At 28.3% G+C, this 27739-nt stretch overlaps 1 protein-coding gene across 3 annotated transcripts in view; it reads left to right on the forward strand.

Moving 5' to 3' along the window:
* Positions 1–27739, forward strand: part of LOC107443874 (uncharacterized) — a 329039-nt gene that overhangs the window by 206886 nt on the left and 94414 nt on the right. For all 3 annotated transcript variants that reach the window (XM_087166130.1, XM_087166132.1, XM_087166131.1), the window contains 2 exons: positions 1380–1558; positions 23117–23256. In XM_087166130.1, the coding sequence (XP_087022256.1) occupies positions 1380–1558; positions 23117–23256 (319 nt within the window). The remainder of the gene's footprint in view (positions 1–1379; positions 1559–23116; positions 23257–27739) is intronic.

The following is a 27739-nucleotide window of genomic DNA, read 5'->3' on the forward strand; positions in this document are numbered from 1 at the left end:
CGTTTATCTTAGAGTTAATAAGTTTTTAAATATATTTATCTTTATGCTGATGTTTGTCTTTAAGCAGGCCTATTTAGTCGAAAAATAACATTAATGAAGCAAAATTTATTTATTTAAAGTTAATAATGTAAAATTGTTTCCGAAGATCTTTTTAGTTAACGATTCACTCTGCGCTTCCTGATTTTTATAAAATGTTACATTTGGAGATAATTGTTTTTCGTAAAATATTTTCTCTGCCGTATGTTTTTGTTTGCAAAAGGGAAGAATAAATAGTTCAATAGAAACAACAATTTATTTATTTCAGCGACTTATTTTAAAATGCCTTTACAAATCCAAATTCGCATTATAATTAAGAATTATATCTGTGAATAATTAATATTCCTCAATAATTTATTATGATTTGACTTAAAGGGTTAATTTTTGTAAATTAAAATTAGAAGTAAGTTTAAGTTCGAAAACTTCATTTAATTTACAATTATTGATTAACTGTTTTAAATCTATTATAAATTGGTTAACAGATTTAAGATTTAATCAAGTATATGTCTCAAATGTCAATCACCCTATATAGCTTCAAATGAAACATACAGGAGGTATTCATAATGGAAAGCGTTCACTCTGATTGAATTACTAATATTTTATAGATGTCCTCAAAGCCCCTAACAACAGCAGAAAATTAAAATTTGCAAAAAATATAGCCACAGTGTTAGTAAAAAAAATTATTGAGAACTACTCACCTTTGGTCGAAAATAAGTCCAGAAGATAAACCTTCTTTGCGGTAAATATTTGTATATGCGTTCATTTTAACGTTATTAAATTTAAATAAAAAATAGTAACACAATCACATTAAAAGATACATCATGGTTATCATATTCAACAGTAATGGAATTATCTATCAATACTTTATACTTTAATAGAGAAAATAGAACTCCAAACGAAGGATTAAAATTAAAAGCAAATTTATTTTACTGTCTAAGAGGAAAAGTGCTTCCATATATTAACCTTCTGTTTACATATGGTACAACATGTGGACCACATGTGATGGTGCAACATGGAACACCATAAGCAAAGGGTCAATTGGAACTACCTTTTATCTTTTCTTGAAATGTATATGGCGTTTTGATTGTTCTAATTCCTTTCTTGCTCATATTGAGCTAGGGGATGATACGTCATTCTTTGATAATTTTTTTCTCGTCTAAATAATTTTCAAGTTTGAACTGGTATCAATCATGTTACTTTACTTTATCAATCTTGAAAGCTTCTAAAAATATCAATTTAACATATTTTTGCATACATCATTGCATACATCATTGCATACTATTTAAGACAAATTTAAGAATTAATTACTTCTTATATTGATGATGGTTCTTTTGTATTTACAGTCCATATGCATTGTGAAGCCACGTCTATGACTGCCATTGTAAAAGTAATAACTCCTTTTCGAGGTAGACTGTATGCATTGGGTCACCCATATGAATGCTATGCCGTGTCAGTGAGATCAAATGGGGAAGTGGCGTTGACTATGCCACTTCATGGAAGGACTTGTGGCACAAAAAATCTAGTAAGTTTTATTCTTTCTTTATTTTCTTTTAATTGAAAAAATGCTAAATAGCAATATATAATTTTATTGGATATGTTTTTAGCACATTTATACATTGATTGAACTTAAGATGTGAAGTAGTTAATTACAGATGTACAGTAGTTAATTACAAAAAGGTTTGAACAACTTAGAATTAGAAGCATACTACTAACAAATTAAGCTCACTTAAGATGTGAAGTAGTTAATTACAGATGTATTGAAAGGCTTGAACAACTTAGAATTAGAAGCAAACTTCTAACAATTTAAGCTGACTTAAGATGTGAAGTAGTTAATTACAGATGTATTAAAAGGTATGAACAACTTATAATTAGAAGCATACAACTATCAATTTAGGCTCACTTGAGATGTGAAGTAGTTAATTATGGATGTATTAAAAGGTTTGAACAACTTAGAATTAGAAGCATACTACTAACAATTTAGGCTCCCTTAAGATGTGATGTAGTTAATTATGGATGTATTAAAAGATTTGAACAACTTATAATTAGAAGCATAATAGTAACAATTTAGGTTCCCTTAAGATGTGAAGTAGTTAATTACAGATGTATGAAAAGGTTTGAACAACTTTGAATTAGAAGCATACTATACAATTTAGGCTCACGGGATGCATTAATTTTTTTTGTTATAAAAATCTCAAAATAACATCACAGAATTGATTAAACCAACATAATACCCATACAAATATATTGCGATTTTTATCTTGGAAACTATTTTAAATTCTATTGTTATGTTACTCTTATGTACTCTTATGTAATGTTCTTAAAACATGAACTTTAGAAATTACTTATAATTTTAATTTGTTCTATTGCAATAAAATTTAGTAAAGATATGGACTTCTGAACAAACATTTATGCAACGTCATTAATAACCTGTTTTTAAAAATACCACTTTAATGAAATACTTATTTAAATTGATTTTTTAATGTAGCTTAAAAATTAAATATTTTTTTTAATCTTCTGGTGCTGAAAGTTAAATGTGTTTTTATGGAAAAAAATACACGAAACATATTCATCCGTTTCTTTTAAAGGTTTACATTTTTTATAACAATTACCTCTTTCTTCACTGCTTTGAGAATGCATACAAAAAAGCGTTTATTAGCTTTTTTAAAGGAAGAAAAGTTTTTATGTTAAATTTTTTGAGATAAAAATAACTTAAGTTAATGAGTAAAAAATTGAATATATTTTAAGATATTTCAAATTAAAAGAGGAATGCTTCAATTAAATTAAAACTTGCTTAAGGACTGTATTGGTTTTAATTTATTTTTAATAAGTGTTTTTCTGTTGTTTTTTTTTATCTAAAGTGAGGAAAAAAACTTTGAAGTAGCACCTTTTAAGGTGGGATTTGATTAGTTTTTGAGTTATTGTTTTATTTTTACTGTAATTATAAAACAAAATGTCCCCAAAGCAACTAAAGGTTAGACAAATCAATTAAATTGTTTTTTAAATCGGTGGTTTTCTGCTTAGGAATTGCTGCGTTCTACAAAAGAAACCAATCATTAACAGTGTTTTTAGATGTTTTTGCACTAAAGGAAATATAACTGCCACATTTTAAGTGTTTTACAGTTGTCATAAAGCTATAATTTTAAAATGTGTGCACCATCTTGCCAGATTTATTTAGGCTATCGAACGGGCCAATAACTTATATATTTAAAAAATTATTAAATTTTGAGAAGTTATTAATTTTTTTTAGATTTTCGTCAAGATTTTTCCATCTTAATGAAAATTATTGAGAATATCAAAAGCAACAACAATACTGCTAAGCACTGACATGATTCCGATATTTTATTGTACAATGTAAGCTAAAATTTTGTTATGAGTGAAGGAAATTTTTTTCCATTATCATAGTGCATGTAAAATTTTAATGTTTTGTAATTGCTATGCTTATTTTACCTCCAAAATAGCCTTACAGCATCATTTTTATTCCTAGTAGTGATAAATTGAATTTTTCTTTTAAAAAATTCCAATGATCTAAACAGCATTTATGACAAACTTAGACTAGTTGGATTCAGACTTTTTAAAATTTTTTAACTTTAAAAAATTTTACTTAAATGATAGTTTATTAAGTTTAATTTCCATTGTTCTGCGTAATTAAATACTATACAGTTTAAAAAAGGTCTGCACAACTCATTTTATTAGTTTCAACATATGTTTTTTAAATAAGATTTCTTAAATCTTTCTGTTAAAATTCTTTCAGTTCCTCTTTTACGTCAATATTCTTCAAACATATATATTTTATTCAATAAATTTTCTTTGATCCCACAATATTTTATTATCAAATTTCCGAAGATACACTTTCAACAAAATTTTACCCATGTTCAAAGCGCAAATAATCTGAACGTTATCACGTGTTCTATCCACATTCGGCATCGAGCGAATATGATTGGAGAATGGCTTTTTATTTTTTTTTTATTATTTTTTTTTCTTCTTTTATTTTTTACACTAAAACAATTTTTTTTCTCTTTTCCTAATATTTCTCTTTTTACTCTATTTATTTTTACTCTTCGTTCTCTAAGCAGGGGAGCAAGAAAATTGTGTCAACTTGTTCGGGCTTGGAAGAGCACCCCCTTTTCTAGAAGCAAATTCACTTTCCGAATCGTCGAACCCTACCCGGGTCTATTCCTGCACATTTTCTTTTTTACCATTCAGATAGTAATTCCTTTTCAAAAGTTCCTCGCTTTATTTTTTCCCTGAAAAATTTGAAATAAATACTCTTGAAGAAATGCAATTTTGCCCTTCCTTAACTTTCCAAAGTAGTCGCTTCCATTTGAGAATCGCATGTTTATTTATTTTTTTAGTTTTAACATTTTGGAAGAACACGAAATATAAAAGTGGGTCTCCAAAGACGGCAACGTTTTGATGGTGGAATTTTCTTAGTAAAGACAATATAATAGTTTATCATTTGAACAGAAGCCTTAGAATGATGAAACTTAGGGACGACTTGATAATATATTTTTCAATACGCTGCGAAAATTGTAAAAGACTCGTTGAAATTTGCACCCATTTTATGTTTCTTATGCGCTTTAACACTTTTTGGTTTTCTCTCAAAATAGAATTTCAATTTTGGAAAAAAGTAACGGAATTTTTTCTCTGCAAAAAGATAGTGAAATTTAGAAAAAGTAATTGCATATTGTAAGTTATTTTGAATATGATGTATTTTATTTTATCATGGTAGATATCAATAAAAATGACAGATTGGATAGATTTTTTTCAGAAAAATAATGATTTTCCAAGGAATAATATCCTCGAAGTTCGATTTCACTAGTTTATGAATATTATAAAAAAAAAAATTTTTTTTTTGACAGGAACGTAATAAGAATTTGTTTTAGAAAGGGTTTCTTTTTCTTAGAAAAATTGGCTTATTGCGTTCCTGATTTATAATTGGTTTGTAAAAGATTTGTAATTAATTTATGTTAGAAAATGTTTCATCCAAGAACATTTTTCATGCTGAAAAAGAAAACTAAATGCGTGAAGTAATCAAACAAGGAAGTTATTATTTATTAATTGATTTATTAAAAATATTTCCTGCATTTTTCATTTTTCTGCCCGAATGTTGTTATTCAAACTTGTGTAAAAATTGGTAATATTGCCTTTTTGCACCGAGTTAATATTTTAAAACCAGGAGATAAACGGAACTTCACACCATATTACTGTTAAAAGAATTTGAACTAAACTTCTTCTATGTGGCATTACAGCTCATTGTGGACTCTGACTTGATGAACAATACTGTTTCAAACCTTCCTGTTCTTAGTCTTGTTTTTCCAGTAAATAATTTAAATTTTGGTTAAATATTTTATTACGTCATCTGAATTCCGCAAAAATTAACATAAAAATTTACGCACTGGCTTTTATAGTATAACACGGAGTTGTTTAACTTGAAAAGATTCCTGGTTTTCTGAGTTAAAATTCAAAATTGTAAGGTCACGGTAATAAATTTTTGTTTGTAATATGGAACTGCTACATGTAAAATAAACATTCATGGGATAAAAGCAGGAGTTGCTACTCTAAGGTAGGACCCAACAAATCTTTCTAAGATTTAAGAATACTTATTGACTGTTCTAACTATATTTATTTAAAACTAATGTAATATTTGTTACATAATAATTAAAACAAAATGGTTAAATAAAATGGATATAATTTTTATATAAATGAAGCTTATTTTCCTTTTCAGTAGCTATGAGAGCGTCAGAAAAAAATTATGAAATTGATACCAATCAACCACCTGCTTCAAAAGGTTAATTAAACTTGAATCAGTCATATTTATGCACTGCAAAATGAGTTTTTAAATCCCGATTTATGAGCGCAAAATTTGAATTTATAAACTATGTTTCAGATTCATAAATTCAGAAATTTATCTTTGATTACATATTTAGTAAATAAAATTTTGCCGTGACTCACAATTTCAAAGTGAATCAAAAAGAAAAATTATTTCTTCTTTTTCAGTATTCTTTTCATAACTAAGGCCGTATAAATTATGCCGAAATATTTGAAAAATTTTAAAAATTATGCAGATTGGTTACGGCTGACCGTAATCAATAAAAGCAGGAGTTGCTACTCTTAGGTAGGACCCAACAAATCGTTCTAAGATTTAGGAATACTTATTGACTGTTCTAACTATATTTATTTAAAACTAATGTAATATTTGATACATTATAATTAAAACAAAATGGCTAAATAAAATGCATATAATTTTTATATAATTGAAGCTTACTTTCCTTTTTAGTAGCTTTGTTGGTCATCCGTAACCAATCTGCATAATTTTTAAAATTTTTTAAATATTTCGGCATAATTTATACGGCCCCAGTTATGAAAAGAATACTGAGAAAGACGAAAATATTTTTCTTTTTGATTCACTTTGAAATTGTGAGTCACGGCAAAATTTTATTTACTCAATATGTAATCGAAGACAAATTTAAGAGTTTAGGAATCTGAAACATGGTTTATAAATTCTAATTTTACGCTCATTAATCGGGGTTTAAAAACTCATTTTGCAGTGCATAAATATGACTGATTCAAGTTTAATTAACCTTTTGAAGCAGATGGTTGATTGGTATCAATTTTATAATTTTTTCTGACGCTCTCATAAGCAAGCAAAAATATATTTTATTATTTTTGAATTACAAATAAATAGTCTAATAGTTACTAAAAAAATCCGAATTGTTATAAAATGTTCTAAAATGTAAAATCCCTAAAAAAAGTAGTTTATATAGTTTTTTTCTCATCTACATTCGAACATTTATCAATAAAAGATTTAGTAAATTAAAAATACTTCAATAATTAATAACTGTTTCTTGTAGATCTGAATGACTACAAATTAGTGAAAATTTAGAAATTTATTGTTTGAAAGTGAGCCGTGTTTAGATGAGTTTACTTTTAACACAGAAAAAAATTACCTTTGTTTAATGCTGCATTTCATAGACATTAGTTATTAAAATGCTGACTATAATATTTTTAACTTATTTTGGCCTAAATTAATACAAAATAATGAAAAACATTATAAAAAACATGTTTAATAAAAATTCTGCGCCAAAGGGTTAAGCAATTATAAATCTAACATCAATTAATGTAATTCAAGTTTCAAATGATATTTTCGGACAAAAGTTTAAACTCAATCGATATCAAAATAATATTTATAATTCTGTTTAATTATTTTTTTTAATAATATGTGTTTCATTATAATCAAACTCCAAAAGGAAACTAAATATTAGTTAAATAAACTTTACGAACTCCATATTTCTAGAATATTTCTCTTTATCAAAAGAGAGAAAAATCTATCCTTTCTTGGCTCTATTTCGATCAAACCTTCATTCATTTGGCGTTCTGACTGCGTTCTGACACGTGAGTAATGTTTTGTTCCTACAAATGGCTTTTACATATGTATGACTGGTACGTGCATGGGGGTGAATGCTTAATTGCCCCTGAGCGTCAACTTCAATCATGCAACTGCGAGAACTCGTAGTGTTTTGGGAACAATGGAGTCATCAGTTTTCGGGAAATTTATAAACCTTTTGGTCTTGGAGTGCATTAATTTAAGAAGCATATTTCTTAAATAGAGTTTATAGTTTTCTTACACTTTAAAGCACACTCTTAAATTAACAGAAAAAATTCAAAAAATAACAAAAATCTAAATAAATTTAATGAAGTAAATTATTGCATTTTTTGAGGGATTTATGTTGCATTTTTTAAACACATTATAGCAGTTAATTTAATTATGTACATAAACTTGTTAACTAGTTTTTAATTATTTTAATATTAACATTTTTATTAAACACTATTACGGTTGTGAATTTAATTATGTTTCATAGTTAAATACAAAATGTTTTAGGTTAGAAAATAACAACAAAATAACATAATCTAAAATAACTATTAAATAAAATTTTTACAAATATTTAAAAACAATCCCTACTTAAATAGTGTTTAATTTTAAATAGTGTTTAATTTTAATTAATTTTTTCATGAAAGATTAATTTTGATTTAATTCTAAATTGACACTGATTATTAGTAAATTTAAATATACAACATTAAAATATAGAGTTTTTTTCATGAAATGGAGAAATCTATATTTCCTTCGCTGCATTTTGTCCAAATTTTTCATTCATTTGGCCATCTGACTCGTGAAAAATGTTTTGCTTATGCAAATGCTTTTCACGCATGTATGAGTGATACGTGCATTCGGTTTAATACTTAATTGTCCCATAGCGTCAACTTCTGTTAACTGGAAGTGCTTTTGGAACAATGGAGTCATCAGTTATCGGTTATCAGTTATTAGTTATCAAATATTTATCTGAAGTTTTTTTGTCTGGAAGAGCTTTAGTTTAATAAGCAAGTTTCTTAAATAGTCTTTATATCTTTATTTTATTTAAAAACTAAACTTTAAGTCACAGTGTAGTCTGTAAAAATTACTATAAATTAACTGAAACTGAAGTATGTGATTTCATTGGTTTGGCTTTTCTGTTTATTCATGCAATTTTTATAATGCAAATTTATACCAAGCACTTTTACAATTTAAACTATTAGTTGATTGTGTTTGTATTGCTGTAGATTATGCATATTTAAATGCACTTTTAAAAAGAAATCTCGTTATTTTACATTTCCTGAGTCATTAATACTGGATGATATATTGATATTATATATAATACAGGATGATATGATGCAAGGTGAAAAAGAATAAGCCAAACTTATCACTATAATTCTAATGATAATTGAAATGCCACCTTTATTCGCAACTGTAAGAGTTTCACGAAAGTTTGTGCAATGTACCGCCATTCACCTTCTAATATTCCGTCCACTGTTTGTACAAAAGTGTTTTTTTATTATAAACATAGTGATCTTATGATAAGAGTATACTTTTATTGAAAAGATGAACCAAACAAAAATATATTTTGGATTTAAGTTTGGTAAATAAGGTGAACATCTTCATAGTGTGACAAAGACCAAAAAATTTACTTTTCATACTTCTTGGGTGCTCTTAAAAACAACAAGGTTATCGCAGAATTCTGTTTCAAAGACCATTTTTATAAATCGAAGAAGTCCTGCGTTCAAAGAAACATCTTCCGAAATAAGTTAGCGATGTATTATAATAGAAATATTTGGTTTGAAACGTCAAGTTATTTATTGTCACACAGTCTATCGTACAAATTTGCATTATATCTAACGAATTTAAATTTTTATTCATTTAATGAAGAAATGAACTCAAATTTATTTCAATATTAATTTACTGAGATATTATAATTTCATGTATAAAAAGCGCAAACAACCGAGTGTGGGTTAAAGCGATAAAGCAACAGCAAAATAATGGCCATTTTATGCAACAGAATTTTTTAAAGGTTTCGCGTCTGCAATATCTTTTCAATGCTTGTGTAATAAACATATAAATTAAGTAGTTTGAGATTGTAGATTCGTTCTATTAATCGTCACATGTTTCATGATAGGTTTTCTTTGATCTAACATTAATCGAATGTTAACTTCATACAACTGTTATTCTTCAATGAGAAGATATGATTGAAAGTCCCTCGACCTTTTCTGAAATCTTAATTTATTTTGTAGACGAATGCGGATATAATTGAATGCTTCCCAATCAACTTCAAAATCATACCTTCTCAATCGAAAATCGAATTAAAACTCGTGAGCAGTGAGGTGCCAATCGTATTCATTAATCAGTGTAGTCTAATAAAGTAAGGGCAAAGGAATTCAAAACGTTGTGGAAATTTGGACGGCGCGTCAAGTAGATGAATTCATGATTTTTGTTTTGCATGAAAACCATAAACACGTGAAATTCTTTGCCTCATTTTTTCAAGCATTGTAAAAAAGGCAACTGAAAAATACCAAAAAAAAGAATTATTTTAAAACTTTTTTTAAAATTTAAAAAAAAAGTAAGAATTTAGAAAACTTCTTCTAAAATTCTTTTTAAAAAGAAATACATTATTAAAATTTATTTTATTCTTGTCATTTTTTTTTAACTTTAAGAGAAATTTTGAAATTTGTTATTTTTGTTAGTTTTTCTTCTCGTTTTAAATTTTTTTTTTCCTTTTAAAAAAATTGATTTTCCTTTGGGTTATTTGTACGATATGCAATCCAATTTAGAAATTATTCTTGCATTACTATTGGATACTAAATTCATGAATCAAAAATTTTGAATAAAATAATCCAAAAATACATTCCTTTTTTGATTTATTAATCTGACAGAAAATTTTGAATAGCTATAAACCATGGTTTGAGCAGCATTTTAGCTTATTTTTATCCAACTTAACAATTATACGTAAATTACTTTATCAAATAAAATTTACAAAACCGAAAATACGACTTAAGTATGTTCTGTGAACCAGTTTTGTATATTTTACGTCGCATTTAAACCAGGAAAACATTTACTTTTTGATTTGAAAGTTTGATTGAAATAAAGACTGTAATTCATTGCTTAATGCACATTTTTAGCTATTTTTTTATAATTACAATTTATACAGTCTAAAGTGTGATTGAATGCTGCACATTTGCATGAGTTCTTCCGACGTTTTCAATGATCCCAATCTATTTTGTATTTGACATACAAGCTGAATGCGAATAATTCCCGGATGCTTACCAATCAACTTCAAAATCACGCCCTTTCATTCAGATGTCAAATCAAAACCCGTGCGCACTCGAGTGCCAGACGTTTCCATTAATTGCAATGGCTTAATAAAGGTTGCGAGAGAGAAAGATTTCAAAACGCTATGCAAATTCGTAGAGTGCGACATGTCTGGCGAATGAGGCGGATGTTTCGGCTGTTGCCGCGTGAGAAATCATCCGGTCTTGAAGAGTAATTTTCTGGCACAATTCTCGCAAAGTTCGCTTTTCGTCCCAATCTATCAAAACGAGACCTCGGAATGTCTGCGCCTGAGATCTACCACCCAAGCCACTCGGATTAATTTTAAAATCGATGCACGCTTTTGAAGATTGGGACTTGTGCTTTAAAGTGGACGTTCATTATAACCCTGCGAGACAGCTCTGTTAAATGATTGGTCTGCGAGTCTCGAAGCGAATCTGTTAAATCAAAATAATGTAATTGCTGGGCAGCAAAGGATGAATTCTGATTTCATGGAGATGTTTGATTAATGGGGGTCTCAACGGGGAATAATTCTCTTATTGGATTTTCTAAGTTACTCGGCTTTCAGCTCGCAAAATTGTGATGGATTTGGAGAATAAAACTACTGCTGTTTTATGGATTTCTATTTTTCTAAATATTGAGTTGGTAACATTCTGCATGCCCTTAAATGTTTTCTGGCGAAATGAATGTTTCTAGAATGGCTCATAATGAATGCTTTTGGCATAATATTTGCAAGCTTTGATGACTCAGCAGATAAAGCGCTCCCCTCCCCATGAATTGACCTGTGTTTGTATCCCATCAATAGTTGGTAGGGACAAATTCATCATCGACGCGCACAAAACCAAGTGTCTCTCACTGACCCTCTGTGGTAGTCGGGTCGTGGGTTGCAGTTCCCATGCCGTCAGTCTAACCGTTGGAGGTTTTGTAGTTTTCCCCTCTCTGCAACACAAATGTGATTTAGTTCCATCAAAATGTCCCCCTGAAGGCAAACTTCTCCCAATACTCTTTTCAGGAGTTCCCTTGTCTTCTGGATTTGGTTAAGAATTACACGGCTACGAAGTTGAACATTGGTAATCGTGCACTCAAAAATTGGGTCGGCTGTTCAACAACTGATATAAAATCAAATAATATTTACACATATTGGCATAATATTGGCGATTATTTGGCATATTTGCTTCCCAGGAATCTCATCTTTTATTTTACCATTCGAGTAAATGTTGGTTAAGTCACTTAACTTGGTCATTAAAGTAGAATGACAAATTGATTAAGATGATCTTTTCCACTCCTTTCATTTGATTTCAATCAAGAATATAAGAATAAAGGCAGTAAGAGCTCATCGTGACATTTAGTGCTATATAAGGAGGAGATAAAAGTAATTAGTAAAGTAGTAAATAGTGATTAGTAAATAGTGATAAAAGTAATTTACCGTCCAAATTAAAAACGCTAAATTTAAATGTATGTGTTGTGCTTTTAAACCTAAAAAAATAGTTATATTTTAAATATTTCAGTACTTAAAGAATTTAATAATCTTGATTAATTATAATAAAATCCTTTTTTTTTAGATTTAGTTCAAAAATAATTTCTTGCTTTTTTTATACGTTTTTTTATGACTTTTTGAAAGATTTGTTCCTTTCATGGATAATAAAGCCTCAAAGAAAAAAACATTGTTCAGCTAGATTATTAAACATTTCTGAGATTTCAATACTCTACCAGATCCTTAGTATGCAAATCTTGGTTTTTTTTCCTTATTGATATAAAATAACTATGAATTACTAAGTTTTAATAACGCTTAAATTGAAATAAATAAAAAACTAGGTAGGTGTAATTCAAACAAATTCATTTCCAGCAAATTATTAAGCTAATGAGAAATTATTATTTAGCAATTTCAAGCCTCTTATCCACTTATAGTCTCTAATTTTAGTTATTTAATAGTCCATTTTGAAATATAATAATATACAAACATTTTCTTTTCATTATTTCTTTTTTAAAAACCTTCATTATCAGTGAAATCAGACTTTGAAAAAAATTACACCCTAAATACTATATTTATAAATAATAGTGCATAAAAATATTTTCTCCCTTAAGATTTATTGAAAAGAACCATTTGATTTAAATCAATGATTTTCTTAAAAAAATCATAGTTTGTTTAAATCATTAAATATTTTTAAAAAAAAATCAAGTGAATTATATCACGATTTTAATCATGATTTAAATTGATTAAAATCATGATTTTAATCATGATTTAAATCATGTTATTTAAATCATGTTAATTAAATCATGCCAACCCTGATATACACGTAATGTTAAATTGTTATTTTGAAATAAATTTTAATAAACTGTACATCATTCACAAATTTAAGATGTGATTATAATATTCTATTAGGGAGCTTTCTTTTCGTCTTTAAGGCTTCTGATAATAAAGTTTCGTTCAAAAAACGAAAAGTAACTTAAGTCGTTTTATTCTAAAATCTGAATAAAAAGCATAAAATAACGCTAAGATAGTTAATACTACTGTATCAAAACACAAAATGAGCCACCACTATCTGCATATCTGTTATATTTTAACTGTTATACGTTGCGTTACCTTTATTGTTTGCATTTTTGTTTCTTAGTGCATCTTTGAAATTCAAAATGTAATGGTGTATTTTTCACTTAAACCACAAGAGTATCTTTCTGAAGTACGTACTTTCACTAATTTTTGAAATAGTATTTTAGAAAATTCCATACACGTAATGCTTTTTTTTTCCTTCAACGATTCAAATTTATGATTTAAAAGAAGTTTTGCAATACCTGCAATTCCTCACCAACTATTAGCAAAACGAAATGTTTCTATTTTGCATAATTACCATTACTGGAGCTTCCATAATTTATATCTTCAATCATCAGTATGCTTTGTGATGGGATTTAGTACAAGTCTCAAAAGGATAATTTATTACTTTGGGAAACTGAACAATTCTCTTTTACAGAATGGTACTCAGTGGCAGATTTTTCTCTTTAATTCTCATCACGTCTGAGGCAGTTCTTTTAAATATTCAAATTAACTTTTCCAGGTAATTTTATTATATCTAGTTAACTTTTGACAAAATACTTTACAAATTAGTTTTTCCTATTTTGGTTATATAAGTATAAAAGAAAAGATCGAGTGAAAGTTTTAAAGAAAAATATATCAACCGGCTGAATGGCTGAAGATCAGTAAGAAATAAATATGTACTGTCCTCAGTCGATCTGGATTTTATCATTAGACTACGTTACAATAATACAGTCTTTCGTAGTGAGTTTGAAATCATTGTTAAAGAATTAACTTTAATTAGCGGCATCAACTCTTGACGAATTTTATTACTAATTTTAAAACCTGGTGGAGAAAAAGAAACAAAAAACGTGTTGTTATTTTGCTATTCTCGAACAATAATAGATACCGAAACTAAAAAATAAAAAATTATATATATCAAATGTGTTTTGAAGTAAGAATGTTTCAGAATTTCATGTCAGAAACCTTTCATTTATATAAATATTAGTTTGCTCTAAATAGTCAATATGATTGAATAAATGTAATAACTATGCTTCTTGCTATTGAGGCAGGATTGTACGCAATTGAAGAGGATCCGCTGCTAGACCCTATCTGGATCCTAACGGATAGTAGAAGCTCTATCCAATATTTGAGTGCATGGCTCAGAGTGGGCAATAGGGCTGGAATGACAATCCTTCAACTTCACAGTAAACTTTCCGTGAAGCGGGATATTTATTTGCTGTGGATTCCGTCCCACGTTGGTCTATACGGGAATGAGATCACTGACTCGCTGGCAAAACTTGACACAAATGAACCTCTGCCGGTAAGTTTGGCACTCACATCTTCGGAAATTCACTCTATTAGAAAGAAAGGTGACCAGCTAGCCTGGAATACTCCCCCAGTACATATCTGGTACTCTGGGGACAAGCCGCGTCGTGCTTTGGCCTTCAGAGGTAATAGAGGCGACCAGACCGCTTTCACTAGATTCATCAGTGGTCACATAAAGTGCATGAGGTATGGACAGAAGCGAAAGGTCTATTCCACCAGCAACAAATGTTTCTCTAGTGTAGCCAGCCTGGCCCACCTCCTTAGCTGTGTGGATTTCGAAAAGGAGGATTTTCTGCTCGACCCAATCTTGTTTTTTGATTTCCTGAGGGTGAATGGACTCATGGACCTGGTCTAGCTCTGCTAGACCAGTGGGGATGACAAACAACAACAACATGTAATAACAGATTCAGTGAATTGTTGAATGAATACATTCATTGAAGTTATAAATTGAATACTGTATTCAAAGTTATAAATTGAATAGATTATTATAGGTTTTAAATGAAATAATAGATTTAATATAGTATGTGAAGTTATACATTGGATAATGGATAGAATACATTGTACTGTTCTGTTAAAGGGGGCAGTAGGAAAATGCCAAACCGCAGTAACGAAATCGAGAGCTCAAAGGCCACCCTTCACTTCTCTGGCCAGGTTTAAGGAATACCGGCAAAATTCGCACTTAAACTTACAAAGAAAAAAATCAGTGTTTGTTATACCGGACATACGGTTAGCGGGCAGTGGCACGTATATATATATATATATATATATATATATATATATATATATATATATATATATATATATATAGTGTGTGTGCGTCACATTCCTTGATTAATCAAATTTTTTAAAACATTAAACTGCGATTATTATTGATTGATTATTATGTTTGATATAGAAAAAGAAGTTTATCTCTCGGCAAATGCTCCTTTTAACGGAAGAGTACCAAAAACGAATTTATAAATTCAATAACAGATTGAAAAAATACAAACAAATTTAATGATCAACTGCTTTAACTATTCAAATTTTAATGTAAGCTACGATAGGTCTAAAAAAGCGTCGAGAACTTACCTCGGTAAACACAAATGCACTCTCTGTCGTTATTGATTCAAGTTCTTGGAAAACGAAAACTAAGCAAAAAAATAATATGGACGGAAGAGTTAATAAAACACATAAAGATGAAAACAAAGTTGATATATGATATCGTTCCATTATGGAATTTTTCTGTTTCATCACACTACAAAAGATTCTTAATTACACCCATCTAAACAACCAATCAATCTTCAAAGTCAGTAAAAGCTCCCTGTACCTTATTTTTTTAATTAAAATCTGTAGTTAGAAAGTAATCAATACTTCACATCTGACAAGGCCGTGGCCACGATTTAATACAAAGACTACCGCCATAGATTGTAATCTGCGCTTCTATTGTACAGTTTGATTCATGAACGATCCTGAATATTAATTAAGTGTTTTAAAGATATTCCATCGTATGCCATTGTATTTTATTGTCGCCAAAACATATAGCCAAGCTTATGCTTTATTTAATGAAATAGTTCCATTATATATAACCGTTTTCTTTAAAAAAAAATGGCGAAATCCTTTCAGATTTTTGCAAATGGACAAGTTACCAGACAAAAGAATGTGTCTTTATGCGGCTGCAAGATAAAAATCTCCACTTCATTAAAGTTAAATGGTGATCCATTGTTTAAGAATTGATACCCTTAGGTAGGGATAAATTCAGCGAATTGATGATTGTTTTAAAATTATTTTTTGTACTCATATTTTACTTTTAAGATATCACAGGGGAATTTTTCGAATGAATAATCTTTTTGATGAAGGCTTAATTTGCTTATGAACATCCATAAAGAGCAATTCGAATTGCTTTACCCAGAGAAATTATTAGCTTTTGATTCAAGTAATTAGGGAGAACAGATGATGAACATTAAATATCTTACGTGATTGGGGAATGGGTGCATTTTGTTTTGGTCATGAACTTGTTTTGTTCGTGTGAGTAATCTATTTTTTTGCGTTTTGCATAAAATCAATCTCAGTATATTACACGAGTTATTGCATGTATTGAAAACTTATAGAATAAGTGTTACTGAAAACAAGGTCCGCTAATAACATCTTGTTATTTTTTACTGGTATTAAAAATATAATACCAATGAAATTTGCTTGCATAAATTTAGTATAAAAAAAAGGATTTTTCATAGCCCAAGTTACTTTTTATAAAACAATTTTCTTCCATTTTCCTTTCCTAACCATCACTATAGTATTTACTTGATCATTGATAATTGTTCGCATTATTATTCGCATTATTGTTAGTGTTAATTGTTTGCATTTTTACCAATAAGCTGAACAGGGTTCGAATGCCAACGATGGCTGGTCGATAAGAATTCCGCTCCCGGATCGCACCGACCACAGGTGAATACATTAAATCAGCCACCACACATAAAATCTGCCACCACTAGAAGAAAGTCTAACAAAAAGCGCAGAAAGCTGGCATTCCTGTTAAATACTCATACGTGAGAAAATAATATTTTTTTTTTTGCACAAAGATGAAGTATGAATAAATTAATTAAAATTTTATTAAATTTTTGCTCAGCACAATATTAAGTCTCTAGACTTTTAAAGTTATAACATGAAGTTGTAGAACATAATAGTCGATATTATGAACAAAAATATGGATTAGGACGATAGCCGTATCGTGATCCACAGCAGAATAATCTCAATCTAGGCAATTTCCAGGTAGCAACCCGTGATAAATTAAAGCAAAAAACTTTACAGCAGGGGGCCAGCTGAAAGAGTATAACTCGTAGCTAAAACGGGTAGACTTTTGTTTAAATCCTTTAGGTGCCTTGATAGTTGCAGTTGGCGCAACATATTTTGATACGAAAATATCTCCAAATATGGATTTATGATGCTAAATAAATAAATTATGTAAAATTAGATAGCTATCGAATTAAAAATATGGTTTCATTAATAGTTTTACACGTTAAATATGTAAAAAAACATACATCTATGAAAATTAAAAGAAACAAGTATGTGATTGATTTTTTCCGAATCATTTCTGGAAAAATTTGATTTAGAAGTTATACAGTATAAAAATATATGTATACTATAAACTAGGTATTAATTTCAAACTTAAAACTATTGACTGTTTTGTTTTTAAAATGATAATTTAATTTTACTATAACTTCAGGGTATCAACAGTTAATATAATCAAAATCACATTCCTTTTAAATTATTAAAATAAAATTAAACATTAAAACCAACAAAATAATTTGTGATTAATGCTTTAGATATAATGCCACGTTGAAAAATTACATATACAAATAAACCAAGGATTAATTTGTTAATAACGATTAAATTAATGCGAATTTAAGTAAATATTATGTGAACAAAGCGTTTCTGTTAAATACTAGCGTATCTATTAAAGCGCTTCTATTAAATTCTATTAAATACCAGGAAAGAAGAAAAACATTAAATAATACTTTCTTTTCATGCAATTAAATCTGTATTAAACGTACCCTACATGGAATAATAATTCAAGAATTATGTACACGTCTTAATTATATGAAATATAATTAAGATTAATTACTACTCAAGAATATGCATTTTAACATTTCTGTAACTGACAAAGACGTAAATAAAAGCAAGAAATAAGCAGAAAAATACCTTTACTAAAATATTTTGCCAGTCTTTCTATAATGCTCCATAGCTTGGAGTCTTAGTTCCAAATGCAAACAAGTAAACTTAAGTCGAAGAAAGCAACTTACATGTGATTACCTGTAAATTGAAACTGAGAAATGGAAGGAGATGAAAAAACTGATTGACCATAACATTCTCAAAAATTGGAGCGTTTGTAACTAGTTATAGATTTAACAAATCGTTAAAAATCGATTCTCGTCTTTTGCGTGGTTCCCTTTTGTTTTTGAATTAAACGCTCTTTTTGCTTTTTTAGGGTCAATTGAAAATACTGCTAACTGTATTGTTACAAAAAAATTATTTATTTCATTTAAAAAGTTTATTTTGCTTTTTGATCAAAATTTATTTGAGGCAAGTTTCAAAAACAGACTGAAATTTACAAATTTATGAAGGAAAGGTTAATGTTTGAAGGTAAAATGTTTGATATTTTGTATCAATTTCTAATTTATGTAAACAGAATTTTTTGCTCCTTTTCAAATTATTTGAGGCCTAAACTAATTAATTTATTTTTATTCAACGGATCGATAAGTTTAGTTTCAGTTAGGAACTACATAGTTACAGTTCAGTTATAGTAAAAACTTATTAATAGTATTAATTAATATTTTATTATAGCATTTTTTGTCATGTTTTCGAGTGAAGGTAATTTTTGTTAAATCAAAAAACAAATAAAAAAAATAACGATTATTTTATTATTAGATTGCTTTTTTTTATTAAATTACTTTCATTTAAATACATAACTTTAAACTGATTTTAAAGTAATTAAAATGTGTAGCAATCTTACTCAAAGGTTTTCTTCGCTCCGATATTATAAAACGATTTTAGTAATTACAAATATGCATTTTTTTAGTTAATGCATGTATATAAAAAGTTGTCATTATCACCACTCGTAATATATATGATAATAAATCCTTATCAAAATTTAGAAATTAATTAGCAGATTAATAATGACGAATTATTTGCGCGAGAAAAGCTTGTTTTTAAGATGTCAAATCCTGTTTGATTACCTGATGAGTATGTGCTTCCTGAGAGTTTAAAATAGTATACTGCTTAAATGCTCCCTAGTATATTTTAAAACCATTTCAAAATTTCCAACATGCTAATAGTTTTAAAAATTTCCAGTACTTTTTTATACTGGCTTCAAATTTTCCAGTATATTTTAAATATGGTATCAAAAGTTCCTGTTTGATCCATATTGGTTTTAAAATTTTTAGAATGGTACCATACTAGTTTTATAATTTTTAGTATGGTTCTATAATGATTTTAAAATTTCCTTTTCGGTGACATACCAGGTTTTAAATATCCAGTATGATTATGCTTGTTCTGGCATCATTTTTACTGGTTTTTGAAATTGATGTTTCGATTTTTTTTTCAATGGTGAAATTTTACTCACTAGGGCTATTATTTTATAACAAATACTCATAGCAAATTTTAACAAGTTAAAAGGAGCATTTAAATAATAAATATTAACATAGTTTTTTTTTTAACATTAAAGTTATGACAGAATTTTACAGAGTGGTCGACCGAGTGTTTAGAGTTATGAGATAGTGTTTACCAATTAAGGGATAACGGGTTTATGCGCATCTATCTTTATGAGAGCTGTTGTATGTTTACTGCCAATTTCCTAGTCAAGATATTTTTCTTTCTAAAATTTATGTTTATTAATAAAAAATGCTGTTTTTATTATTTAAAAGACACCTTGACTAAAATGTTGTCAAATCACTTTATTCAGCACAAAACGGGCACTGTCACAGAAAGAAAATTGGTCCAAGAATATGGAAAACAATGCAAAATATACAAACTGCGCTTGAAAATATAGCAGACAAAACCGCCATCTCTCTATCGTTGCTCAAACCAACTATCGTAAGCTTTTATGCTAGAAGAAAAAACAACTCTTCAAGTTTTAAGAGATAAAAAAATGAAGGGAAAACTATTTCCCCTGTGAGTTATAGAGAAAATATTTATCAATCCACATAAAATCTGGCTAATTATAAATAGAGCATTTCAATAAAAAAATCGGAATCATCTTTCATGCGTCTTCTAAAAGTTTAAAAAAAATGTTTATCAAGGGAAAATATTTTCCCTCTGAAACTATGGGAAATGTATTACTTAAAAATAAATATCCATCTCAAATCAAAAGACATTAAAAAAGATGTTAAGGAAATGTAAAGAAAAAATGGTGCAACAATTACCTGTGAATCAGTAACAACTAAACAAACAACAAATCGCTGATGCGGAAGGAAGAATAACCAATGCACCATAAAAATTATTCTTCCATCTGATAAACTTGTTGAAAATTCGTATAACATCATTCATTTTATAATCTTGCAGCCCCATCAATCCAATGTAACTCCCGTTCAATTTAGCATTCTTCAACGATGATCTACAAGTTTATTCCCTGTGGTCATCCTGTTCCGTAATTCAGATTAAAATGTCTTAGATTTTAATATTCTGATTTCGTGACAGAGAAAACAGACACTGGAATTACATAAAATTCTTGGTGATTTTCTAGTCATGATTCTTCGATAGTGTTTGAAGTTGCTCGCGGTGTATTTATTTTTTTTTTATCTCGAATTTGCATATGCGGTAGAGTTTTATTTGCTTTTGGCGAGATTTTCGCTCAAGGACACGGAGAAAATGGCATTATTACTTGCTTTTGGATTGAGGAAATGCTTTGGAGTTACACATTTAAAGTTATTTGAGAATGAGTTATGTTGCTTGGAATTAATTTTTGATTTTTGAAAGGCTTGAGATTACAATCTGGAATTCAGTAAAATCTCATTATTCTTTTTCGTTTGACGATAAGATAATTGTGATGGATTACCGCGATGCAGATAAAGAAATGTTACATTCAATATTTCATGAAAATTTTGTGTATGAGTTAATAAAATAAATGAATGGAAAACTTTTGAATACTATTGTTTTTTATGAAAATACCGTTTATATGCCTTATAAGGATTAGGCATAATTTTAAGCTGTTAAGAAGAGACTGTTTACATGATTCTCTGATAGTGTTTGGAGTCGCTCACGGTGTATTTTTTTAAATTTTTTATCTCGAATTTGCATATGCGGTAGAGTTTATTTGCTTTTGGCGAGATTTTCGCTCAAGGACACGGAGAAAATGACATTATTACTTGCTTTTGGATTGAGGAAATGCTTTGGAGTTACACATTTAAAGTTATTTGAGAATGACTTATGTTGCTTGGAATTAATTTTTGATTTTTGAAAGGCTTGAGATTACAATCTGGAATTCAGTAAAATTTTATTATTATTTTTAGTTTGATGATAAGATAATTGTGATGGATTACCGCGATGCAGATAAAGAAGTGATGCATTCAATATTTCATGAAAATTTGGTGTATGAGTTAATAAAATGAATGAACGGAAAACGTTTGAATTACTTTTAAATTTTATGAAAATACCGTTTATATGCCTTAAAAGGATTATGCATAATTTTAAGCTGTTAAGAAGAGACTGGTTACCGAAAAACTCCTTGAGTGGGAATAAGATTTCACTGTTTATTGCTCCGCCACCTAGTATATATTCTGGGAACTTGTTAATTACTTATTTCGAAACAATACAAAAGATGAATTTGATGCAAAAAGGCTTCTTATGAAAAAAGGTATGGCGTATTGCTATGTTGCCCTTTTTGTTTGCTATTTTGCAATCTAAATTTTAATACAGCACTATTTTCTCTAGAATATATGTTTTGATTTAAAATAATATTAATTTTGAAAATTATATTACGATTCATTATATTACTATTTTCTTATGCATTTTGAATCTTTAGGCGATAGATTGCATCTATGTAGATTATGTTCTAATTAAATAAAGAAAACAATTTTTAATAACTTTTAGCATCATAAAATATCCCCTTTGAATATGCATTCTGAATTGAACTCAAGGCACAATATTAACTTCATATTGTTTGAATTCCCATAAAATGACACATTTCGTATCAGTTTAGTTCAAAAAGTACAAAACAAAAGTGAATGTTCTGGGCAAAAGTATCTTGAGCTACAATTCAAAATTGTTCGAAAGATTGATTTGGGTTGAAAATGCCTAGTAACTTGATTAGGCATATTTTACTGGAAATTTCGTGAATTTGACAAGTTGTAACTTGACATCAATATTAGGGAACAGTTTAATGTTAAATAGCTATGATGCTCTATGCCCTACACTGATAGAAATTTTTAGGAAAAATTGTTTAAACAACAATTTAGATGGTAGTCAAGCTTTTAACTGTGAGAATAACCTTTTATTAACTGCTTTCCCCTAATACGATCAAAGAAACAGAATTTTATACCACCAACTAATGAAGCTACTTATTTCCTTGCATCTGGGCACACATAATAGATGAGAGGGCTAATCTGCCAATCGCATGAAAAAAAGAATGGGGGTTCGAGTCTCAGCGATGACACCACAATATTTCCTCATTCCCTTCAGCACGCGATGAGTTTTCAGTGTCATGCACTTTCCAATTTGTTACCCTGAGCTATTAGCATACGATGATTTCATTATTCTCATTCACGCATAGATGGCAGCACTGTAAAGTTGCTTAAAACAAAGAAGTCCAGTATTACCATGCCAGTTGTAAATGGTTAAAAAAAACTTATAATTTCCATCCATGGCTTCTTTCTTAACCATTCTAGTTGTATACGGTTTCAAAACCGTAACGATACAAAATGTTCTGTCCATAAACTTTACTGTTAATTGGATGAAAAGACTAATGTCGTTTATTTTTCCGTAATTTTAGTATGGAAATTCTAACAGTGTACATGCATGCTGCAAAAAGCTTCTTTGAAAGTGATACTTAATATTGTGCAATAAAAATTATACTGTTTAAAAAAATTCTAGAATGCTTTTGTTTAAACTTAGAGTACTAATTTTATAATTGTATCCATTTGTAGGGAAATGGCACATTTGTTAATAGCGTGGTCGTTCAGCATCATCCTTTTGTTTTACGGAGTACAGACAGACGAATTGATGTAGCATGTGATTACGAAGAAGTACAACGCAAACTTAGAGGAGGAAAACAGGTCTTGGAAGGGTAAGGACATATATAGAACATACTATAATAATATAGATAAACTCTAATTAATTTCTAAACTAAAAAAATTGGAAACATATTGTAACAAAAATACTGAATAAAAAGCAGTTGCATTGATTTGCAATTCCAAAGAAGAAAAAAAACAATTAAGACATTTTTATATTGATGTGCTACATAATACCACTGCCGCCAAGTCCCGTCGTCGCTTTACGCAATAGCTTGCAAATATTAAAATCGCTAATTCATTTTGAAAAGTACTGACATTTTCTAGGGAAAATATTGTCGATTTTTTTTTAATTATGTTGATTTTTTTGTATCAAAAATTAATTTTACTAATAAATAAGTTAAATAAAATTTTATGATTTTAATATTTGAAAACTGCTTAATTTTTAGATTTTCAAATTGGTACGATTCTTGTTCTTGCAGAATTTTCACTAACAACACAATCTCTAAGATTCTACTAATCTCTAATATTAGTACCAACCTCTTTTTTAATAACATAATTTTTTTAAATCATACTCATGAGGATTTCATTGACAAATTTTTCACGAGGCAATTTTAAATATATCTTTTTTATTTAGTACTCTAATTAGTAGAAATTCAATAGTATATACAAAGAGATTTTTTAATGAAGTTACTGATCAGGAAGTTTCAAAATAGACTATAAATTCAGACTGATCAGGAAATTTTAAATAGACTAACATAGATTTTTATGAATATTTCTAACGTTGTCCTATCAAGAGCTTTTGCGAATTATCTCGAAACTCAAGTTTAAGTCATTAATTAGGTTATAGTCTATTGTATACTGAACCGATGACATACTAAACTTGTGATTTTGAACTACAATTATGAAACTATAATGAAATAACTAAACAATTTAATATGTTGTTTTGAACTATAGTGAACTAAAACTAAACAGTTTCATACGTTTTTTTGAAATATAATGAACAAAATCTAAACAGTTTCATTCGTTGTTTTGAAATATAATGAACTAAATTCTAACAGTTTCATACGTTGTTTTGAATTATAATGAACAAAAACTAAGCAGTTTCATGCGTTGTTTTAAATTATAATGAGTTAAAGCTAAACAGTTTCATGCGTTGTTCGTAGATTAAATTTCTGAGCTAGTATATGGCATGTTTCAAGTTGATTTAAGTGAAAGGAAAATTATATTTTAATTATTAACCTTATAACTAAATTTTTAATGCTTTCATTTCAAAGAATAATTATTCAATTATTGTTTTTCGGCTTCCAAATTTAAAAACAGTCCCGACCCTAGAATCTCTGTGACTATCCATACCATCCTCTCACATAAGCAAATGTAAGACAGTCAAAGTCTTTGATGTTTCGAAACTAAAGTTTCAGACTTTATTTATCTTTCATTCATAGATTTAGTTTTTAAATCGATATTGCATTGACTTTTTCCACTCCGTAGCAAGTGAAAGCTTAAACATAAAGAAAGTGTGAAATATGATTGTTTTTGTGCTTAGTTGTTGCTGAATTTATCTCTGGCTGAGAAAGTATTTTTACTTGATCGAATCGAGTAAAAACAGCTGATTACTCTATCAGATTAATATCCGAAAGAAATTTCCACTGTTTCATCACGGCTTTTTAAAAAATGATGAAAAGATGATATTCGATATCGGCGCTATCCAACTTTAAAGGAATGATGAAGAAAAAAGAAAATGAACTAGATTTCTTTTATCTATCTTGCAGTGTTGTTTTGATTCGCCATTCTCAAGAAGCGAAGGCAATATCGTCGAGTGGCAAATTTATCCTTTTATCTCCAACGAAGCTTATATCGATATCGATCCATTTATCGTCATCGTTAGCTCATCGTCAACGAACCGTTAATCGGTGAATGCAAGCCGTAAATCTTTGAAAAACAACTAGACGAAGATCAAAATCAGTAACAGACGATATCTTGCCATAACTCATTTTCATTTTTTGTTTTTTTTTTCAAAATTCATTTAGAAAATGGAATTACTCTGCCTATTATAAAGACGTTAAAGATTTATTTAGAAAATTTTGAAATGAAAATTGAGTTCCAATTTCGGAGATATGTCTGCAGTTCTAATTTTTGAAATCCGTGAAAGGCTTATTTTTCTTAAAGATTTAAATAAATTACATTTTTCTACTTAATTAAAATAGCCATTAGATTGGGAGATTTGGAGTTAAGATTTATTAAGAAATATTTGGCCTGAAATATTGGAATCCGCTTATTTTATGCAGAATTCTGTTTCATTTCTCTACGATATATTTACTTTTCATTAATTTTCAAAAATTAAATGACATAAGAATAAATCAGCATTTCTTGGGAGTCTGAAAATTAAAAAGATGCGTAGTTTCTAATACACTAATACTGATACTAATTTATATAAATATAACGATTTCAATTTCTGCAAAAAAATACTCTTTTTTAATATGATAAAATAAAATAGAAGCTATTGATGAAAAATAACAATACAATAAATTAAATTCATTGTGAAACTAATATTTCTTTAACAAACAATAAATTTAAATAGTGATGTAGAAACAAGTAATATGTATAGATTAAAATTTTTTATTTTAAATAAAAATTTGTATTTGCATTTACAATTGCTATTATATGAACGTTAAAATGCGATATAATTCTAAAAAGACTTCAGATCAATTGCAATTTTTTTGATTAATAAATATTTAATTCAATTTACATACTATGCAATTTTATTCTTTCAAAACTATAAATTCTAGCCTTTAGAGATTCAGGGGATGATTGCGGGTGCTATATTTTTACGTAAACGCGTACATCTTTTTTTCTAACAAAAACTCACAAAATAAATAAAAACCTATGAGAAAAGATAAGAAAATGAAGAAAAAACATCATATCAAGCTGATCTTCGTTGATAAAACGTATCTTACTCCCACGGTAATAATTATAAAGCATCATTAAAACTGAAATATGTAAATATGTACATCTAATTTATTATTAAATTTACGTAAATTGGCAAATATAATTAAATCATAAATTTAGAACATTTCGTTTATTCATATGAATCGTTTGCTGTAAACTTTTCATGTTTTCCCAATTTATAACTCAGTTTGTTTCAGTTGAATTAGAAGAATTTCCATTCATAAATTTGTAAACTTGTATATATATATATATATATATGAACAAATACTTAAAGTATAATTATTTTTAAACAATTGCATATGAAGTTAATTTTAAGCATACTTCAATTTATTCTACTCTTAAAGACTAATGCACTTTGATCTATCTCGAAACGATAATACTTACGCAGGACTTGTAGTATAGGTAAGAAAGCAATATGTCGTCTTAAATAGCATTTAAAATATCATTAAAGTGATATTTCTACAGAATTAAACTGAAACAGAAAGTTAAGACATAATTTGAAACATAATTTTAAGAAATCATCCTAAAAGTCATATGTAAATCGGATAATTAAGTTTCACAAAAATATTTTCCTATGTAAATTCTTATTTTACATATACATTTGTAAAATAATTTTAGAAGATTAGAATTAAATTCCAAAAAAAATTATGACTTTAAGTTTTGAATTCTAATAAGTCCTTATTAGACAATGAAACATCCAAGTATTTAAGATAATCCTTAGAAAATTATGAATGCTCAGAAAAGATTTTCTCCTCATTACAAAAGGAATTTAAGAATTTGCTGTAGAGAAAATTATTTTTAAAGGTTGCGTGTGGTATTCTTCAGATTATTTCAGTTAGACTTATAAACAAAAGGCTTTTCCTCTGTTAAGGAACATTTTTATTCTAAACATAGAATTAAATACTTTGAAAACTATGTATTTCTGAAAACAAATTTGAATAATTGCTTTAATTTTCCTTATCTGAATCTTTCTTCATTATATTTTAAAATTTCATAAAAGAAATAAAGTATTAATATTTAATGTATTAAGTAAAATGTAAATATTGAACTTGATGTGAATAATAACTTGAGTCTTCTATAGAGAGAGATACAGGGTGTCATAAATGAAAACAGCAATTATAAAAAATTTATGACTAGAAAATGGCTTGGGTTAAAAAAAAGTTCTTGCAGCAAATTCATGAGACACAACGCAAATTATTTCACCTATAGATCCAGGTTTTAACTCAAATAATTTACGACAGATGGCGTTTTATGAAAATCAATATGTAATTGAAGGAAAACTAATTCTCAATGCTTCGATATCTTCAAATGATCGATATTTGAATACGCAGTTTCATTCCATAATTGGTAAAAAGAGATTAACAGAAAACAACGGAAGAAACAAAAGAATAGATTTGTCATCCCTGATCCATCTGTCGAATATTCCTTTGATTAAAATTATGAACTTAGGGGGGAAATACTACGATCTGTCCCATTCATTGCTAGTTTCTTTATTCTTATTCATTTTTCTGTAGCACAATTTGAACAACATCTGTCTAATTCAAACTATTCTATATTTCCTAACTATTAAACTATCTAAAAACAATTGAA

This window comes from Parasteatoda tepidariorum, chromosome 6 (assembly GCF_982258835.1).
Source record: "Parasteatoda tepidariorum strain Cologne lab strain chromosome 6, Ptep-v5.0, whole genome shotgun sequence".
NCBI lineage: Eukaryota > Metazoa > Arthropoda > Arachnida > Araneae > Theridiidae > Parasteatoda > Parasteatoda tepidariorum.